Source organism: Balaenoptera borealis (assembly GCF_965194805.1).
Source record: "Balaenoptera borealis genome assembly, contig: HAP1_SCAFFOLD_943, whole genome shotgun sequence".
NCBI lineage: Eukaryota > Metazoa > Chordata > Mammalia > Artiodactyla > Balaenopteridae > Balaenoptera > Balaenoptera borealis.
The window spans coordinates 93,445-115,000 of record NW_028123263.1 but is presented as its reverse complement, the minus strand read 5'-3'; the positions used below and the strand labels follow the sequence as shown (position 1 = coordinate 115,000).

The window sequence follows — 21,556 nt, the reverse complement described above, 5'->3', positions numbered from 1 at the left end:
GAGAAAGCCAACTCCATTAAGGACAGAAAACAAAAACAAACATAAGAGCTTATAGCCAATGAATCAGAGTTAACAAAGCACAAGAGGACCTTAGGATAGCACAATTATTACCCTCAGACAGATGTAAGCAGATAGCGCATCCATTAATCAACTCAAGAATATACAAATGAAAAGTGTTGGCAATAATAAAAAATCTCAGTATATGAGAAGCAGAAATGACAGTTAAAAAATAAATTAGGAAACTGAGAGATCCAGCCCATGACTTCTCCAGAATGCAGAATGAAGGGAGCAGGAACGATTCACAGTCAAGCCTGACGCCTGGGTCTGCCAGAGGAATGTTAAGCCCTTTGCTTCCGCTGGTCTCACGATAAAGACTAGGAACATGCTGTGGGGAGGAGGGGGTGGTGTTTTGCACCTGTTTCTTATAGCTGATAAGCAGGAAGGCACATAGCCAGTATCCCAAGAGTGGAGTGAGGGAGTAGTAGAGAGAGCCAGTACAGAAGAAACTCTATAAGACGTCAGAGGTAGGTTTCTCGTGCCTGGAAGAATCCCCTTCCTTGCAGGTGATATTAACAGTGGTACATCCTTCAGGAGCCTTGGGGATCTGAGCACAGGCTATGTTGCCTTGTGAAACTATTTCCACTGAGTTCTGCATTTAAAACCTTCTGCTTTTCACTCACAGTGTCTCTTGGTCACATATTTATATTAATTCCATCTCATAGCTTAATTCCAGCTCATAAATTAATTCTTTACTCATAGCTTATGAGAATTAAAATATTACTACCTGGAAACTCTGCAACTCAGTTATTAAGGTGGTTCATATTATACAGGATATAGTCACACACATTTTTAAAAGATCACTAAAACAAAAACACAAGAGACTTCAATTCCCACAAAGAACTCTTGGAGCCCTGAGCATGCTTCAAAGACCCTGACCTCAATTTGAAATTCACCATGTTAGAAGGAATCGCAGTGATTGTCAGAATACATGTTAGGGGGAATGGTCAACAGATGGTGCTAAGACTGATTGTTTTCTCACCTCTAAGTAGTGGTTTCACATTTCCATGGAAATGATCCAAAAAGAAAAAAACCAAATCAATATGTCCAACGACATTTATGGTAACCCTTTTCATACCTGCAAAGGTAGGAAAAAGCTCTACCTCCCCATATCGCATAACCAAACTGTATGTATATACCATAAATGACATACAAACGTCACAGGAAATGATGGTATATGAAAAAAAGCTACACAAAAGTGGAACTCACATATACTGATTATAACTTTGAACGCTGACAAGGATTCAGGAAGTACAGCAAAGAGATGGGGCTGATCCTCCACTCTTTATGGCACTGTCTTCTCTGATTGGCTGATGCCCATACCAGACTGGTTAGAGTTTGAATATCATGGTAGGACAGGGGGTAACCAAACAGTATGTATTTCAAATTAATGGGGTTTCTTTCTGTGAAGTTGTTTGGATGACAGGATAGTAGAAATTTTAAAAATAACAACGGTAAATTCAGCCTAGAAGTAAAGTTTAGACTGAGAATGAGTCAGTCACCAAAAAATTACCCAAAAAGGAGCTTCAAATAAGCAATAACTCAATAACTGAAATAAAATACATTAATCTGTAGAACTCCAAATATTCATTTTGACGGAGGAAAAAAATTTTAAACTATGGGGAATCAAGAGTTAAAGCCAGATCTAAAACTTTCTCACACCATGAAAATATCAAAACCAGGCATGAAGTAACATTTAAGAAAGATCCATGTCTAACTTCTGACCAGGGTTCTGGTCTACGGCAATCTTCTGAATTTCACATTCATTCTTGATTCTGTATTATTGACAATTATCCTTCTCTCCACCTCTGTAACTTCTAGGAAATTGAGAGGGCTCAGGGTTTGTTTGTTTGATTGATTTAACTATATATGTAATGCAAACAATAGGCCTTTCTGGAACTGATTTACTCTGCTTCCCCTGCTTTCTTTCTCTCCAAAGTACTTAGCAATGCTTGAAATTATACCTATCTATTTATTATACTTACATACTTATTTTTATATACTTGTAAACCCCCTGAGAACTGGAATACTGGGGCTGTTTCATTCTTGGGCCTGTAACCCTAGCATGTAAAACAGTTCCTGGCATATAGTAGATACTCAAAAAATATTTATTGAATGAATTCAGAAAGTGACAAGTTATCAACTATCAGATACTTTTACTTAAAACAAATTATCCATTTATCGTCACTCATGAGGATAAGTACAGGAAAAGAAATGTCTTTCTTCTCCCCTACATTTGTGACTCAATCTTTTGAGACAAGAATCCTTTGAGAATTTCAGAAAAGCAATGGTTCTTTTCCCTAAAAAACTGCACTTTCTTGAACACACGCAAAAGTGTGCATGCAATTTCGACTTGTGGATCATCCTTTTAGGGCAGAGGTCTGTGAATAGAGAGGACTGAATCCAGAGTGCCAAACTTGGATGGGAAATAAAATTACATCTCAGTTTTCACAAATCTCTAACTAAAATCAGCACTTCCTTCCATTATGAATGTAGGCAACAAACCACAGTAGATCAGCAGTATAGTTAATTTGGTCCCCAATAGAAATCACAGGTCATTTCATATCACGTATATGCTGCAGATACCTCGAAATATCATTTATTCTCATCACTACCCTGGAGTTATAATATTTATTAGACCTACCACTATATCTTGTTATTTAATGTGTTAAGAGAAGCATATTTATTACTGTCTCACTAATTTTAAAAATATTCTGAAAACTATTTCAATATAGTTGGTTTCCTTTGTTTTTCTATATAGTTTGACTTATTATACATTATAAAACATTATCCCAAGAACATAAGCTTCTGTAGCTTGCCAAAGAGGTATACACGGGGGAGCAGGAGGTATAAAGAAATTCTGCTTTGGGGAAACACTGACCTCAAGTTAGGAACCTCTGCTTATAAGGTAGAAACCTCAAGCTGACTTAGAAATCTTCAAACCTTACCAGACTCATGTTATAGTGTATCGCCTCCCAAACACATGCTTTTTAAAAATTAATTTTTTAATTTCAATTTATTTTTTAAAAATATGTCATATATACTCACATCTCAAAATTCCAAAAATATGTAGCACACAATTCAAACTTTTTCTCTTACCTCTGTCCCTCAGTCTACCACCCCCCTCCACTCCCAGAGGAAATTAAGTTATCTATTTCTTGTGCCAAATGACTTTCATTTTTCTTACAAGTTTGGGAAATAAAATCTCCAAGTTAGATACTATCACGGGAAATATAAACTACATATACTATTTACGAAATCTGTAAATTAAAACAAATTGCCTGGTTCTAGCATTTTTTTCCTTACCAATAAGATATCCGACTAAGGGGGCATCTCTTTAAGGGTGGTCATAATACCTGTTTTTAGATTGAATGTTATGTCTTTTATTATTAATTCAGAAGTCATTTATGACTTGTCTATTCAAATTGAACTAAGGATATGACCACAGACTGTCATGAAAAATTACTTTGAATGTTTTTTTCCAAAATCACTTATGGATCTAAACTGACTTTTTCTACAAATCAATAAAAAAAAATAGTAACAGAAAAATGGGCAAAGGACAGACAATTCAGAGATGAAATACAAATGTTCAGTAAACATATAAAGATATTTAAGTTCACAAGTAATACGAAAAATTCAAATTCAGATGGGACCCCTTTTATTCACCCGTCAGATTAGCAAAAAAAAAAAAAAAAAAAAAAAAGGGAGAATATCCAGTGTTGGTAGGGTGTGGGGAAATGAATGTCATCACAGCAGGATGACTGGAGTATATAAGCTGGCACAACTTTTTCGAAGGCAATTAAAATTTTATATCTAAATAGCCTTCACCCCAACAATCCCATTTCTAGATAACTATTCTATAGAAATAAATGACCAGGCTCACAAAAATGCATGTACAAGGATATTCATTGCAGCAATGCAAGTAACAAGACAACTGGACATAATCTAAACATCCTTCAATAGGGGCATTATTAAACTGTGATACATTCATACTATGGAATACTATGCAGGAGTTTAAATGAATGGGGTAACCCTCTATGTACTGGGAAGGAAAGAAATCTAAGACATATCATGAAATGAAGGAATCCAGTTGCAGGATGTTACTTACGTAAAAAAAGGTAAGAAAAACACACAAACCTATTTTGCTATCTGTAAGTATGTATGTACTCAAACGTATGGAAAAGAGTCTGCAAGGATTAATACTAAACTCAAAGTAGTGGGTGGGGGATTAGGGCACAAGGAGGGTTTTCACTATACCTGTTATTTCATTGTTATCTATTGAGAATATAATCATGTATTACTTGTATAATGGAAAGTAAGTTTAAATTGTCTCTTACTGATTTTAAAGAGGTCCTGCCAAATTTAATTTTTAAAATAAACACAGAATTTCAATCATCAGGTTGCTTTGGGATATGGAAGGGGAAATACCTTTTCTCACAGGTATTGACCTCAAAATTCTGGACCAAGAAGGATCTTACAATGCAGTTAACTTTTTGTATTCATATTTGGGGAGAGTATACTCACAGCTTCTCAGTCCAGCGGTATGCCTTCCATATACTTTCATCAATGTAAGAAATAGAGTTTCCTTGGAAATTTCTGTGAAGAAACACAGTTCATATCCTTGAATAGGTAGGAAAAGAATGTAGAGAATAAGGAAAAGAATCATGGCCACCGTGTGGGGAATATTCAAATGCAGAAAAGACCAGCTTTCTAATTCCCACAGCTTATCAGCTTCCCGGTGTGCACAATTAATAAAAACATACTGTGAGGCCACTGGCACAAACAATGAGGCATCTCCTCAGAACCTGAACTTCCTATCTGTCCAATTTCTTGGATACATAATGCCAATTACTTTTTTTCCAAAATCACTTATGTGTCTAAAATGACTCCTACAAATCAATGAGAAAAATGGCAAACATTTATCAATATCAGCAAATGAATATAAAGAAATCCTATGCTAGGCAACACCAAAGCTTTGGCTCAGTGCCCTCAGAATCTGTCCAGGTGTTAGAAGGATACGGGCAATTAGAAATTAGAGGGACTAATACGAAAATCTCTCTTAAGCATATTGCATAGGGAAAAGCACGAGTTACTGAGCAAGGAGTAAAGTTATTACCTCATTAGGGGAACAAAATGCAAAGGAAAGAGCTCGGAAGGAAGGACACACATCAAAACAGTAACAGGAGTTACCTTATTGGTGGTAGGGAAGGTGGGGTGGAATTTTCACATTTTATCCTATATACTTCTGTGACATTTCTTTTTTTAAACAGTGAGAATGTATCCATGAATTAGACATGTTTAAGAGAAGCTGTTAAACGCCTGAGGTTCAGTTTGAACCACTCACTCAGTGGATGACTTTGAATCTTCAGCTTTAGCTTTGTCCTCTTCCCTCAGCAACAATGTAACTGTTCAGTTTATATGCACATTTTTCACGCGAGTCAGAAATAAGTCAAAACGGATACCTGTCTGCCCATCTGCCTGAGGGACATTTCCACTCAAACAGAGCCTTCTGGTTGCTTTATGCTCACCAATAAAAGATGCCTAAGACTGAACTCATCTCCCTCAAACCGACTCTGCTTGCCAACTGCTGGATTTCCACCTGTTATACCACCATCATTCTGCCCATCAACACATGTGATTTGTCTCTTTCCTGTACTACAATCCCCCAACTCTAGTCAATTACTACATCTTGTCCGTTTTTCCTCTGTAGTACTCCCAGGATTTTCTTTCTACTTCCATCACAACCACTCTAATTTGGCCCCTTCTCACTTTACTCCTAGATTTTGCTAAAGCATTCTATTTGGACTCCCTGAATCAAGCGTTCCTCTCTAGATCGCTCTACATATGAAATCTAAAATCAGCCTCTTGTTTTAATCATTTGTCTCTCTTGCTTGAAAACTTGCATGGCTCCCCATATCTCAGAGCGTAACTTCCAAACCCCCATTGCCGATAGCCAAGGTTTTTCATAATCCTATCTTTCATTGTTGCCTAACCCAATTCTTTACAGCCAGACTAATCTATTAAATTCTGATCATCCCTGCAGTCACACCTTTGCCTAGACTGTACTGTCTATTATTTTTCTGACAAATCACAGCCAATCTTTAAGTCCCAGCTAAAGATTTAGCTTATCCATGCTGCATTCCGTGACCTCCACACCCCTGTGATTACAGGTTCTGGTGAATTACAGCACCTATCTGTATTTCTCTGAATACTTAATTATATATTACCTCCCTTTTAAGGCATATCCCCTTTCTCCCCACTTGTCATTGTCATGTTCTGGAGACAATGCCATAGACTTCTGTGGCTCCCACAGTACTTAGCCCTGGGTTGGGCACAAAATGGGTGCTACATATAGAAAGCCAGGGGACAAAGATGAGTTCTAGATATAACTGAGGGATTGAATAATAATAATAGCTAACACTAAAATATATGCTAGGCACTGATAGAAGACCTTTACCTATATTAACTCATCTAAATCTCCCAATGAGATTGGAGTCATTGGGAGATTTAGGAGTCATAGGAGTCATCCTATGAGAGGACGACTACCATAATCCCCATTTTACAGATGAGGAAATTGAGTCATACAGCTAATAAATGACAGACCTGGGTTCAAACCCAGGTAGTCTGGCTCCGGAATCTCTACTCTTAACCACTTTGTTGTATTACCACCAATGAGATGGGGAGAGGGACATGTCGCTGTAAAGAGGATGGAGTAAAGAGGGGAGAAGAGTAGATGTTAAGGAATTAAAGAATGGGGTAAAAAAATGGAGAAGGAAAAAAATAAGGGCAATTAAAAGTAAAAGACTGGAGGAGAGGGAAAAATAGTAAGAAGGAGAATGAAGACAAGGAATCATTGACAAACAAAAGGTGGAAACAGAAAGTCAGTCAATGTGGGCTGGGGAGATAAGGAGGACCCAGGAAGACCTGAAGAAAGGCTGCCATGTCAGGCAGGATGCAGAGAACAAATGAGGCAAGGCGATTCTTACATGATGGTGAAGGTGCCGTTGTAGGCGTTAGGCTCTGGCTCAGGCACTCTGTGGAGCTTCTGCTTTGGGCTGAGACCAACACACGACAGTGTCTCATTTTTGCAGGTACAGAGCTCACATATGCTGATGTTTGTGGTGGCATTCTGTTCTGGCTGCTTCTTTTCTGGGGTATATTTTACACCAGGAAGACCAGTGGGTACCGAATACTGAGTCGAAGGAACTGTCTCAGATGGCCTTGGTTGCTGAGATATGTTAACTCCCAGGTCCCCAGGTGGAACTGTGACTTGAGTCAGGTTTGGCTGTGCAAGTGTCACCTCAGGGTGTTTTGGAGGGGGAGCTGTAGTCTGCTGCAGGGCTGTAGAATGTTCAGACTCTGTAGTAGGTTCTGGAGTTGTGGTAAGCCCCTGGTCTAAAGGTTGAACTCTGACACTGGGTGATGTTGGAGGCTCAGTGTGATCCTGATCTGGTGCTGGAACTATTGGGTTCTGATATACTGGAGGCTGAGCTACAAAAACCTCCTTAGGTGGTTCTGGAGGCTGGGTTAAGGTCTCCTGCATGGTTGGAGAAGGTTCATCCTCCTTAGTGGGTTCGGGCCTTATGGTCAGTTCAAGGTCCAAAGGTTGAATTGTGACCTCAGTCAAGGTTGGATGCTGAGCCTGAACATGCTCTGGATTTGGAAATGTCACCTCGGGGTATGTTGGTTGAGTTGGGGCTCCCTGCTGAACTGGAAAAGGTTCAACATTTTCAGTGGGGGTTGGATGCTGATCTGAAACCTCTTGCTGGACTGACAAAGGTTCCAACTGCTCAGGGGACACTGTAGACTGAGCCGAGGTTTCTTGTTGGGGTGGAGAAGTTTCAACCTCATTAGTGAACGCTGGAGTTACGATAAGTGCAAGACCCACAGGTTTAACAGTGACATCGGGCCGCTGCAGAAGCTGAGCTTGATCCTGACCTAGAGGAGAAACTGTTGTCACATGATGCTCCGGAGAGAAAACTACAGTCACATTAGAGAGCTCTGGAGACTGAGTTGGAGAGGATTCAACCTCACCAGGAGACTGTGGATGCTGAGCTCTGGCTTCCTGCTGAGGTGGAGAAGGTACAACCTCAGGAGCCTGTGGATGCTGATCTGGAGTCTCCTGCTGGGTTGTGGCAGGTGTAACTTCTTCTCCAGGATGCTCTGGATACTGAGCTGGGGTCTCCTCTTGTACTGAAGGTTTGTTATGTGGACCGGCTTCTGGAGATTGGGCTGAAGCCTCCTGTTGAACTGGCAAAGGTTCAACCTCCTCAGGTGGCTGTGAAGGCAGCGTGGGGGCCTCATGCTGGGTTGTAGAAAATTCTGCATTAGTAAGGGGCACTGAGGCCTGAGCTGAAGGCTTCTGCTGATTTGGAGAAGGTCCCACCTCTGGCGTGGGTTCTTTTGTTATGGTAAGCTCCACATCTGCAGGTTTGACAGCGACACTGGATAAGTTTGAATGCTCAGCATGATGGTGACTTGGAGGTGAAACTGTCATTTCGAGATGCTCTGGAGGTTGAGCTGGCTGTTCCTGTTGAGTTGGAGAAGGTTCCACCTCCCCTGAAGAAGGCTCTGGAGGCGGAGCTGGTTGCTCCCGCTCACGTGAAGGCTCAACCTCTCCAGGAGGCTCTGGAGGCTTAGCTAAGGTCTCTTGTTGGGTTGGAGAAGATTCTCTCTCCTCAGGATGCTCAAGAGGTGGAGCCAGGGCCTCCTGCTGAGCTGTAGGAAGTTCAGCTTCCGTAGTGGGCTCTGGAGTGATGGTAAGTTCCAAATCCAGAGGTTGAAGTGTAACACTGGGCAAGTTTGAATGAGCGTGACGCTGAACGCCAGGTAGAGATGCTACCTCATCACTCACTGGAATTTGAAGTACATACTCAGTAGGGAACCCTGGAGTCTCAGTTGGGGCCTCTTGATGGAGTAGAGAAGGTTCAACCTCCTCAGGGAGCTCTGGAGGCTGAGATGGGGCCCGCTGCTGGACTGGCGGAGGTTCAACCTCCTCAGGGCTCTCTGGAGGCTGAGATGGCGTCTCCTGCTGGACTGGAGAAGGTTCAACCTCTTTAGTGACCTGTGGAGTTATGGTAAGTGCCAGATCCAGAGGTTTAACAGTGACATGGTACAAATTTGACTGCTGAGCTTCATTTACCCCATGATGTGCTACTGGTTGAACTACAACCTCCTTAAGTGTCTCCAAAGCCTGGGCTAGGGCCTCCTGAGGACTTGAAGTTTCTAGTTCCTCAGGGGCCTCTGAAGGCTGAGATGGAGCCTCCTGCTGAAGTGGAGGTGGCTCTACCTCTTCAGCGGGCTCTGGAGGCTGAGCCCGGGCCTCTGCCTGGGGTGAAAAAGATTCAACCTCCTCAGGGGTCTGTGGATGCTGAGCAGGGGCCTCGTGCTGGGGTAAAGATTCAGCCTCCTCAGTGCGCTCTGGATGACGAGTGTGGGCCTCCTGCTGGGATGGAGAAATTTCAGCTTCCTCAGGGGGCTCTGGAGGTTCATCTGGGCTCCCCAGAAAATCTGTAGGTAGCCTCTCCTCAGGATAAAAGGCATCCATACTGGGATCTAAATAATCACCCTGCAACTGTTGTTCTAGACCCTGAATTTTTCCTTCAAATTGGCCTGTAGTTCCAACAAATTTGGCAAGCCGTTGATGCTGAACTAGATCTTTCTTCAGGTTTGGGGGTGAAACAATAAACTTCACTGGTTTTGAGCTCTTACTACCTACAGGTGGAACAAGAATTTTAAATGACTGGTGACCTTCAGCCTGATCTGGATGTACATTTTTACTCTTATTTTTGTGTCGAGAAGGCAGAACCAAGGCCTGATTCTGATTCCAATCCAGCACTGGAACTTCCTCTGGGAGCTTTTGATGTTGGGTTTGCTTGTTATTCAGATCCTGATGTGGAACAGCAAACTGATCTGGCCCTGTAGGCAGCTCTCCAACCGAATCCGTGTCCGCGTATGGAACCTCAGTCTCAGTCAACTCCTGATGAGGCGGGGCCAACATCTGGACTGGAGACGAGGCCGTCAAATAATTAAAGCCCCCGGCTTCTGCCAGGGGTGTAAGGGCATGGGGCAATTTGGGAGGGGGGTCTGAGGCGTATGAAGACCAAGCCTCGGTCAGCCGCGCGGGGTTGGGTGTCACCTGGACGGGGTCCAGGGCCCACTCCGGAGGCTGAACTGCCAGGACTACTAGCCACAGTTGTTGCCACATGACGAAGAGCCGTGGCAACCAAAGGCGCAGCCGGGACATAACACGCGGCGGCTCCCAGGCGCAGTGACCCAGGCCACTGAGGAGCCGGAGCCACATCCTGCGTCCGAGCTGAACTGCTATGCCAGCGCCGACGCGAGGGCTCACGTCAGCAACCGCGCGCCCCTCCCCCGCCTAACGCCCCACCCGTTATTTATGACGTGTTTAGTTCCGCCACCACCATTATTAGGTTCGTGGGGAGATCCAATGCGCGCCACCAGAGTGGGCCTTTTTCCCAGAGTCCCCAGGGCGCAAGCCATTCTTCCCCTTGCAAAAGCGACAATTACCTCCTGCCGGGCCCTCTTCCCAAGCCCTCCCTGCCCTCCCTGGCCCCAAACAAGGAGGCGGGATTTGGGCTGCAGACCCGAGTGGCCCCAAACTCCAGCGGCCCAGGGGTGGCGGGGGGTTGGGAAGGATGCAGAGCTTCCCAAGGAAACCACAGGACCTGGCATTCTGGGAAATTCAAAAGTGCTAGTCCAGTTCTGGCAATGTGAACCCTTCCTCCTCAAAGCTCAAGTCTGAGAGGCATTCTTCCCCCCTTTGGCCACACGGCTGACAAGAAAAGTAGCTGACCTGCAAAATGAGCACCAGTTAGGGTGGCGGGAGGGGAACACACCTTACAGTTATTCTAAAATGTTGCCATTTCCTCCAAACTCTCAGTATTCACGTCTCATTATTAATTCACCACTCTATTATTAGCCGTTACCACTGAATCAGTGATGACTCCAGAACTTCTGTAGGAGGGCTTTGGGGCAGGTGAGCAATTCATTCTGGGAAAGAGAGTCTAAAACCAAGTGAACGGCCCTTTACATTAGCATGGGAAAACTTCCCCCATCCCACCTTGTCTCAACAGAGCCATTAATCTAGAAAAAACTACAGTGTCACTTTTCAGAGGTCTACCCTGTGTGCACACGCGGAGAAGACACTTAGAATGTTAAAGTCAGCATGTTAAGTAATTTTCTTGAAATACTCTAACTAGCACCCAGTTTACTTTCTTCACAGTCCTTTTCATAATCTATTTAATTTTAGTCCTTTTTAATTGTCTGGTACACCTTTAACACCTAAACCCCAAGACAGAAGGAGCTTCATCTTATTTCCAGTGCCTAGCACATAATGGTTTCTAAATGGAACTGATTCCAAGATTGGCCTCATTTAGGAATGGATCTGTGGTTATAATCAGGTTTCCGAAATCTTTAGTATCAATACGGAATCCTTTCCTCTCACATTTCACAGGAAGTTAGACTTCTTAAAGCCCAAACATGGATATGTTTGAAGTTTCCTTGACTGATTTAAATTGAATTAAATTAATTATTTTGTACAGGAAAAACTTTCAAAATTTTTACATTTTTCAGAACATAACCACCTTTTCTTTCTCTACTTTCTTCCCTTCAAAACAAACTTTGCAACATTGGGGTGAGTTAAGTAATCAGAAATCTAGCCCCAAATTAAGCTCTCAATGACATGAAACACATTTTTTGCTCCTTTTTAATAAAAATCCTATATGCAGTACATTAATGTTTTCTTTTAGCAATTACATTGACAACTTAATCCCTAATTCGAGGCATCCATATAATTGATTTACAGAAAGGTTCTTCTGCAAAACATTTAACACAAGATATATATGAGATGCTGAGATCTGGGTAATATACCTTACTTGAAAGGCATGAATAGTTTTTAAACACTGTAGCATAATCACACTTAAGGCCATAGTTACTTTGTTCCCAAATCCCTGCAATTCTATTTGAGGGGAGTTCTAAAAGGCCTGTGTCTTCTCCTGTGTCCACAACTGTAGACGTACACTGATGGCCCTCAATCCTGCTCTCCAAACTTCAAATAAGGGGCCAGAGACAAGGCTCGGGACTTGGAGAAGTCCTAGAAATTCCCTGCCTCAAAAGCAGTTTCAGAGTTTCACATTTTCCGAAGGATGACAGAGCTGAGTAGACATGCCAAAGTCTTCCAAATCCTGCTGGTTGTTTTGAATTACGGCTACACTGGCTGTGTACCCCTTGAGTTTTTATCTCCACATACTTGAATTAAACCCTGTAGTTCCTCTTCGGTTCTAGCATCATCTGTGACCTCGTCACAGGGTCTATATGCCACAGCTATTTTACCACCTTCTGAAATAAAGTTAACAAGGATCAATTCAGAAGTTTTCTTGTTCTAAAACTTCCTGTATACAATGGTAGCACCCGATAATTAGACATTCTTTTGATTTCTAAAAGCAGAAAATAAGAGCATTTTCCTAGAAGTTCCCTCATCTGACACTTCAGTTTTTATCATAATTATTTGTGAAAAAATATATAAGAAGTGTCAACTTTGGTTCAAAAACCTTTCTGATCTTAGAAATAAGAACTAAGGAATAATGACAAAGGAATGAAAAGCTGTGGAAACAAAAATGTTCAATCACAATACAAGTAAATAGGAAGGCATTAGGTGGGGGTCAAAGTGAGTTCAAACCCGGGATAGATACCACTGGACTATAATAGATACTTCATATTAGAAGCAAGGCAAGTGCCTACTCCTTGGGACCAAAATTCTACCAGATACAATGAACAAAGCTTTGGAGACACAGACAGACAGAGAGAGCATTTGAACACTCTACTGGCAGAAACTGGCCCATGTGCCTTTTGGACAATACAGCTTTCCTCAAGGCAAGCTAGAGCCACCAGGCTTTTTGGTCCAAGGAGTTTTGAGTACATATAAGGAATACCTTTGCATATTAGGGACAAACAACCCAGACATTTAGTTTGGTTCTTAAAGGTTGTTACCCAGAGTTGACAGCTGATGGAGATTCTGCCTGATGACCAGGGAAGTCAAACTTCACTGGAAGGACTGCCCAGCCTGGAAGGCCAAGACCAATCCAGGGTCAACTCTTACAAGCAAATAAGGTCTCTGACAACTTAGCTAGGGTTTCTCAGTCTCTACGCCTGCAGGGCTGTGAAGCAGGGGAGCAATTCTGTTCCGGGAATCTACTAATCATAGAGTTTCCTTTGGGCACAGCCTGTCACATTCTCACCGCTGTATAACTCGATAGGGAACACAATCAACGCTATTCAGTAGCATGACCACTTTCAAGGCTCACAAAAACGTAGCCGATTATTATATAAGAATTTTTTACAGAACTAGAACAAAAAATCTTAAAATCTGCATGGAGACACAAAAGACCCCGAATAGCCAAAGCAGTCTTGAGGGAAAAAAATGGAGCTGGAGGAATCAGACTCCCTGACTTCAGACTATACTACAAAGCTACAGTAATCAAGACAATATGGTACTGGCACAAAAACAGAAACATAGATCAATGGAACAAGATAGAAAGCCCAGAGATTAATCCACGCACCTATGGTCAACTAATCTATGACAAAGGAGGCAAAGATATACAATGGAGAAAAGACAGTCTCTTCAATAAGTGGTGCTGGGAAAACTGGACAGCTACATGTAAAAGAATGAAATTAGAATACTCCCTAACACCAAACACAAAAATAAACTCAAAATGGATTAGAGACCTAAATATAAGACTGGACACTATAAAACTCTTAGAGGAAAACATAGGAAGAACACTCTTTGACATAAATCACAGCAAGATCTTTTTTGATCCGCCTCCTAGAGTAATGGAAATAAAAACAAAAATAAACAAGTGGGACCTAATGAAACTTCAAAGCTTTTGCACAGCAAAGGAAACCATAAACAAGACGAAAAGACAACCCTCAGAATGGGAGAAAATATTTGCAAATGAATCAACGGACAAAGGATTAATCTCCAAAATATATAAACAGCTCATTCAGCTCAATATTAAAGAAACAAACACCCCAATCCAAAACTGGGCAGAAGACCTAAACAGACATTTCTCCAAAGAAGACATACAGACGGCCACGAAGCACATGAAAAGATGCTCAACATCACTAATTATTAGAGAAATGCAAATCAAAACTACAATGAGGTATCACCTCACTCCTGTTAGAATGGGCATCATCAGAAAATCTACAAACAACAAATGCTGGAGAGGGTGTGGAGAAAAGGGAACCCTCTTGCACTGTTGGTGGGAATGTAAATTGATACAGCCACTATGGAGAACAATATGGAGGTTCCTTAAAAAACTAAAAATAGAATTACCATATGACCCAGCAATCCCACTACTGGGCATATACCCAGAGAAAACCGTAATTCAAAAAGACACATGCACCCGAATGTTCATTGCAGCACTATTTACAATAGCCAGGTCATGGAAGCAACCTAAATGCCCATCAACAGACGAACGGATAAAGAAGCTGTGGTACATATATACAATGGAATATTACTCAGCCATAAAAAGGAACGAAATTGAGTCATTTGTTGAGACGTGGATGGATCTAGAGACTGTCATACAGAGTGAAGTAAGTCAGAAGGAGAAAAACAAATATCGTATATTAATGCATGTATGTGGAACCTAGAAAAATGGTACAGATGAGCCAGTTTGCAGGGCAGAAGTTGAGACACAGATGTAGAGAATGGACATATGGACACCAAGGGGGGAAAACTGCGGTGGGGTGGGGATGGTGGTGTGCTGAATTGGGCGATTGGGATTGACATGTATACACTGATGTGTATAAAATTGATGCCTAAAAAAAAAAAAAAAAAAAAAGAATCATATTCACCCAATATATCAGAAATGAAAACTGAAATTAAATTGATTCCAAAAACATAATCTAATAAACTCTTCAACAAGAAAACAACAACGATAATAATAATAGTCAATATATTTTGTCTGCTTACTATGTTTCAGGCATAGTTCTAAGCTTTTTACATTCATCATCTCATTTACTCTTACAATATCCCCCATTAGGTGATAAGCTGAATTACTAACCCTATTTGCAGATAAAGAAATTGCAGCTTAGAGATATTAAATACCTTCAAATGTCTCTGGCTAGAAAAACCTAAAATTGCAACAACAACAACAACAACAACAAAATCTAAGAGACAAAGTTAGGACTCAAACACAGGTGTCCAAGGCTTATAACTGCACTATTCTGTATGAAAAGCAAGCAATTGAGGAAGAACGGGACCAAACACTTTCTGTATGAACTGAGGCAAGTCATTCTACATCTCAACACTGGGGACAATAATAGTTGCTGTCGTTTTTCTCATAAATGCCACAAAGAACAAATTTAAGACTGCTGCTGTGAAAGCATCTGGTGAATGAAAGAATATGTAATGTTTTAGATAACCATTACTTTCATCCAATTAACTTTTCAGATAAGTTTCTTTGCTCACTGAAACTGAAGCACTTCAAGAACAGTCAAAAAGGTCTTACCTAAAACCACAATCAGCAGTTTCTGGAATGCATCTGTCATAGTCTTCTGAATAGCAAGCTTCTGGGTTACCTTCCTTTTCATAAGGAATGATAATGACCCTAAATCCAACCAAAACAGATGAATTTAAAATGCCTATCATCTGAATAACTGATTTCTAGGTTATATGTTTAAAACTAAAAAAGCATCTGTGATTCTTAGCTCACTACCTTAGTGATTAAGGGCAGGCACAACACTGGGGTACAGCTGAATGTCTCTGTTGTAGGTATACCCTGGCATGGCACAGTTTCACTGCTCAGATCTATTCTGGAAGTTCCTAAAATACTAACTAGACGGGAAATGCAAACCAAGGACGTGGCACAAATCTCATATGACTCACAGATTTCAAATGGACAAGCTGAGGCTACACTGCTACAGACCCTGCTCTCCTGTGCGTAAAGGGCTGGATTCATACAGGGAGATAGATTTGGTGGTAGTGCAGATGATCTGGCCTCTCCTCAACCATCACCCACTCAGGTGGATGGTGGAGCCTCCTCTACTCCATTCGCTAACAGCCCTGCCTCTGACTTAAAACCCTAAGCCCAAGTGCCATGGATTGTAGGAAAAAACTCAGTACCAATCGGAATCCCCTTTCTAGGGATCTACATTTACTTTTTCCGCTCAGGCCCTTCTATAGGAGGCAAAGGACTGAACATTTACACAAGAGTTTATTTCAATCTTTAGACAATGATTTTGTTGGGATAACTGAAGGCCAGAAGACATCTGTATTTGAAGGACTATTTTAGCACAAAACAAATTATTAACCAAAAACAAAAACTAACTAATTTTCCCTCCTCCTAAGCTTCTTGGCAGGCAGTCAGTTCTAAAATTCTAAAGTTTAAGGTGCTGTCAGGTATCGCCTAAGATAAAAACCTATATTGTCAGGCAGAAAAATTCTGCCCAGGGCTTTAGTTGCTTAGAAAAGGTGATGATGTATCTGAAAAGTTGAGTTTCAGAAAGAAAGGAAAAAAGAGCAATCCCACTCCCTCACCTCCCCACACACACACATACTGGAAAACAGACCTTCCTCCAACTTATCCAAAGGTTCCTTCCTCAGCCATGCCAACTCCAGGACTCCTGCACTCGTGGGAGGGCAACACCACCTCTGAAGCACAGAAGAACTTCAGGCTATTGCTTCTGAAGTGGTGTCACAATATCTTCATTTTCCCTTTCTTCAAGGTTAGAAAGATCCTGAAGCTGTTAGGATTTTGAATGAAAGGCTAGACTTCCAAATATTCTGTTGTTAGAAATTAAAACTAAACTCCAGCAATCCCAGGTAATAGTTGAGGTATGCTATAGCTTCAAAATCAAGTGAGACTTGCAAATGAATGACTAGATATGGACAACTCTTTTTTATTATATACCATACAAATACTGGAGAAAATTATGGACACCACCATCCAAGTCATTGAGATTATCACTAATTCTAGGTGGCAGGCCAATGCTCAGATACTTCCGTGTGGAAGCCTCCCACATCTCCTCCCCATAGCCCTGTTCCATTCTTCTCTCTAAAGTCTAGGAGTTCAATGTTGAAAGGAGTCTGGTTAGTCAAAGAAAATCTACAGAGTTTACCTTGATGATCCTTTTTGACCACCCATTGAAACCAAAGTAGTAATTTGCCAATTCTTGGCATCTGGAGCTGTTTGGGGCAAGCGTATTATGTTGAACCGCCTTATGTCTGGTGCCGAGACGAACCTGAAGACATAAAAGACCTAAAAATATCACAACCCTACATAGAGACTTATTTTGGATATACCTGAGATTTATCAATACCAATTTCATAGAGTGGTTGTGAAGATTAAGTAGGACATTTTAAGCAATGAGTTCACAGTGAGCCCTAAATAAATGTTATTTATTATTTTTAAGTCAGTACTTTTCTGCATCATTTCCAGGGCCCCTGATTAACCGGAAGGTTCCCTGACCTCTGGTGGTGAAAGTGATGATGAAAGCAAGCAAGGAAGCCCAGCAGAAGCCTGTTATGGGGCTGGGGGTAAGCAAAGGAAGTGAACTGTTTTAGTCGTCTCATCCTGTAGCTCCTGCTTGAGAATATGACCTGAAGAGGAGATAAGATGGACCTGCCACTGAATTAGGACCTTAATCTGTAGCACCCCCTCCCCAAGTTACTAACCCCTGTTAGAAGAGGGAATACGTATACCTCGATGAATGTAAATAAAGCAACCAAAAGAATTAGAGGTTCATCTGCATTAACAAGCTTCTTTGAGAGTGCAAATATTTCCAGTCTTAACTCTCTAAATAACTTACATATTACTGTGGAGTTTTTACATCACTAGTTCTTTCTTAAATGTCTATTTCCATTTTGAACAGGGTGCAGTATGTAAATATAGTCATAAACATTCAAATAATACAAATAAAGTCAAAGCATTGTTAATTCTTTATTGATGTGTTTGTGCATCTTCCTCTGTCACTAGTTTATGAGCTCCTTAAGTGCTTGAAGGAACCATATATTATTCTTTCCTTGTTACCAGAAACAAGCATACATCTTGGCACATAATAGAGGAGGGATGGTCTGTTGACTGAGTGAATGAATGAGTACATAAGAAAATGAAATTACTTTCTCCAACTGAAGCTGCCTGCTGGGAAGGAGAAATGGAGATTAATTTTTAAATGCTGAGTGTCGCAACGTTTAAAACAGGGAAGCTAGGCCCTGTATGGTGAGTCATAATGGAGCTGTCCTGGACAATTAGGAAGCTTCAGAAGGGCTCTGAGCCCCTGGGTAGTAGAGACAGTTGACATCTGGGATAAGCTTGCCACAGTTCTTGCTGGCAAACATTTCCCTTCGTGCTACTGAGAAAAACTCAGATACATTAGGCCTTTCCTTCATTTTATTTGAAGATGTTATTCTCTTGTCTGTATTTATAAAAAATACAGGGGAAAAAAGATAAGAAGTATATATACCTGCTAATGAATAAAAGAAGACATAATTGGAACTTCCCTGCTGGTGCAGTGGTTAAGACTCCGTGCTCCCAATGCAGGGGGCCCGGGTTCGATCCCTGGTCAGGGAACTAGGTCTCACGTGCATGCTGCAACTAAGAGTTTGCACGCCACAGTTAAGGAGCCTGCGAGCCACAACTAAAGGAGCCTGCCTGCTGCAACTGGGGAGCCCACGTGCCGAAACTGGGGAGCCCTTGAGCCGCAACTAAGGAGCCCGCCTGCTGCAACTAAGACCCGGTGCAAGCAAATAAATAAATAAATAAAATTTAAAGAGAACGCATAATTAAAGTACGTAACAATTTCGGGGGTGTGGGTAGTAAGCTAAGGCTCTGCATTAAATAAAGAAATCGAATACGAATGCCCTTTCCTCTCAACTCTATAGTGACTTGTAGAACATTTTCCTCATTACTCTATCAGTGACGGGCTTTATGCTGTGACAATCTCAGAACTTAAGCTTATGGAATGGTCTTAATGTCCAATATAAGAAAAGAACTCATTACTCACAACTGATACCAAGTAACTGTTTCATAATCTTTCCAGGACCATCCATAATATCTGAGGGGTTATGTGAAATGGTCGCAGGGTTCGCAAATTAAAGAATGTCTGACACGAAATCATTTCAACCCCAGGGAGTACAGCCAGGATTGAAGAGGGTGTTAAACAGGGTACAGAAGTGGGAGGTAGTGTACCTGGAGTCACATCTGAGGAGAGTTCTCAGATTCAATAAAGGTGAAATCAGTGAGTAAAGAAATAGGGGTGAGAATAGGCAGCAAGGTCAGTAGGAAGTAGCCAGAGCAAGAAGCCAATCAGAGAAGACACACAATTATAAAGTGAAAGGTCTGGGAAATCGAAGCCTCACTCACTTATTCAGAGGCATTGAAAAGGTCCTTGAAAAAGGAATGGTGGCTGAATGGAGGCACATAATGAAATGTTAATTCTGGGGAAGTAAAATTGGATGGCATCTTAATATGGAATAAGGTTTCTACAATGCCTTAAAGAATATTTTAACCATCTTCTGGAAGCTGAAGGGAGTTCTGAATAGGCAATTTGAGAGTGATGATGATGATGAAGCCTCCTTTATGTTACATCTGACAAAAGTTTGTCAAGCTCGGGACTTCCCTGGTGGGACAGTGGTTAAGAGTCCGCCTGCCAATGCAGGGGACACGGGTTCGATCCCTGGTCCGGGAAGATCCCACATGCCGCAGAGCAACTAAGCCCGTGTGCCACAACTACTGAGCCTGTGCTCTAGAGCCCGTGAGCCACAACTACTGAAGCCCGCGTGCCTAGAACCCGTGCTCCGCAACAAGAGAAGCCATCGCGATGAGAAGCCCACGCACCGCAACGAAGAGCAACCCCCGCTCGCCGCAACTAGACAAAGCCGGCGCGCAGCAACAAGACCCAACGCAGCCAAAAATTAATTAATTAATTAATTAATTAACTTAAAAAACAATTTGTCAACCTCACACATTTAAAATCCACATAAAAGTAACTATAAGGAAGACTCTTGTGAAGATTTCTTAAATTAAGGGGCAGCATAAAATGACATGGGCTTTAACATCAGTTCAGTTTGGGTTTGGCCTCTAGTTTCCACATTTACTGTCATAAACCTTAAGTAAGTCACTTAACCATCCTGAGTTCGAGTTTCTTCATCTAAAAAAAAGAAAGAAAGAACTGGGGAACTGGGGGATCAGTGGAGCAGTGCATCTGAGAGCATTCTGTACACCACAGTGCTGTACAAACGTTGGCCTTTTATTCCCCCCCCCTTGGGATCTTAGTTCCCAGACCAGGGATTGAACCCGGGCCCTCAGCAGTGAAAGTCCTAACCACTGGACCGCCAGGGAATTCCCGATGGCCTATTAGTTTTAAATTCAGCACTTCATCCCAGTAGAGCGAGGAATTCCACATTTGGACCCACCTTCACTGGAGATGTCTGAAAAAGCTGCTTCTGGTCGCATGCCTTTTGGGCTCTGTGGGCATCCCTTGCTGAATAAACCTCGATGATGGCATAGAACACAGGACCGGCCACTGCTGTGTTTGGGAAGACTCGGACCGAATACAGAAGGCCAAACTGGGAGAAGACTGTGAACAGAGAATGCTGTAGGGTGGGCCCATGCTAAGTAAGTGCAGGAAATTTCACGCCCAGGAAGCCAAACCGCCCGTTCCTTTCTATTCCCCCAGCCCTTCGCCGCAGGCAACTGTGGTGATCCTGCAACTCCAAACACTTCTCGTTTCAGCAACAGGTTTCCCTCTGAAATCCTAAGCTTCGAGAAGCATTAGGAGGCAATGCCGGCTGTTGGGAACTATCTCTCAAAAATCTGTGGGGGCGAGCTGACTACTCAGGTCGGCTCTAGAACTAAGATTCCTCTCAGCAGAGACCACAGGCAGATGAGGTGCTGAAGCAGTACCCCGGGGCGCCCAGTTACTGAGGCGCGAGGTGGCTTCCTCCACCCCTCCCTCTGCCCCGGCTCGGCTCACTTGCAAGGCCTCGGCCGTGGGTCCAGAGCTCAGCTCCCACACCAACAAGGTTTTGTCACCCACGATGGGAACCACAAAAGGTACCAACGCCACCATCCTACCTTTACTGCGCGTGCGCGGCTCGGGGCGCCTGTGCACGCGCGCCTCGCACGCGCGCCTCGCACGCGCGCCTGGGCACGCGCGCCTCCGCACGCGCTGTTTATAACGGAAACCTGAGGGGGGGAGCCAGTTTGTTGGGAGTGGGACAAGGGCGGTGCTCGGACCTCTCCCTCACCTCTCCCACTTCGGGCTTGTCTCTGCCTCTAGGTCCCCTTCCACAGGTGGCACTGTCACTATATAATCACGTGGAATCATGCAGCCCTGGGCCTGTGCTGGGGGAGGCAGGAGGTGGGTAGGTTTGGTGCTGGGCTGAGCTGGAGGGAGGCGAGCAGCACACAGCTGACCCGCAGTGGGGGCAGGAGAGGCCAGGGCCTGAGGAGGGCCGTCTTGGGCAATGGCTGCTCTC

General features: G+C 42.6%; 1 protein-coding gene and 1 pseudogene across 2 annotated transcripts in view; both read right to left on the bottom strand.

The window, feature by feature from the left end:
- LOC309621747 (leucine-rich repeat-containing protein 37A3-like) overlaps nt 1-10,360 on the bottom strand; it is a gene marked incomplete at its 5' end in the record, with an annotated part of 43,731 nt that extends 33,371 nt beyond the window's left edge. Inside the window, 2 exons of the mRNA XM_082409082.1 lie at nt 4,582-4,653; nt 7,044-10,360. Of these exons, the coding sequence (XP_082265208.1) occupies nt 4,582-4,653; nt 7,044-10,360 (3,389 nt within the window). The remainder of the gene's footprint in view (nt 1-4,581; nt 4,654-7,043) is intronic.
- LOC309621736 (RAD52 motif-containing protein 1-like) lies at nt 9,844-21,163 on the bottom strand (annotated as a pseudogene). The gene is made up of 8 exons: nt 21,052-21,163; nt 20,492-20,671; nt 17,197-17,319; nt 16,648-16,821; nt 15,588-15,686; nt 12,329-12,417; nt 10,746-10,873; nt 9,844-10,062 (listed from the first exon to the last, which is right to left on the bottom strand). The product of its transcript is annotated as an RAD52 motif-containing protein 1-like (transcript).
- Nucleotides 21,164-21,556: the final 393 nt, after the last annotated feature.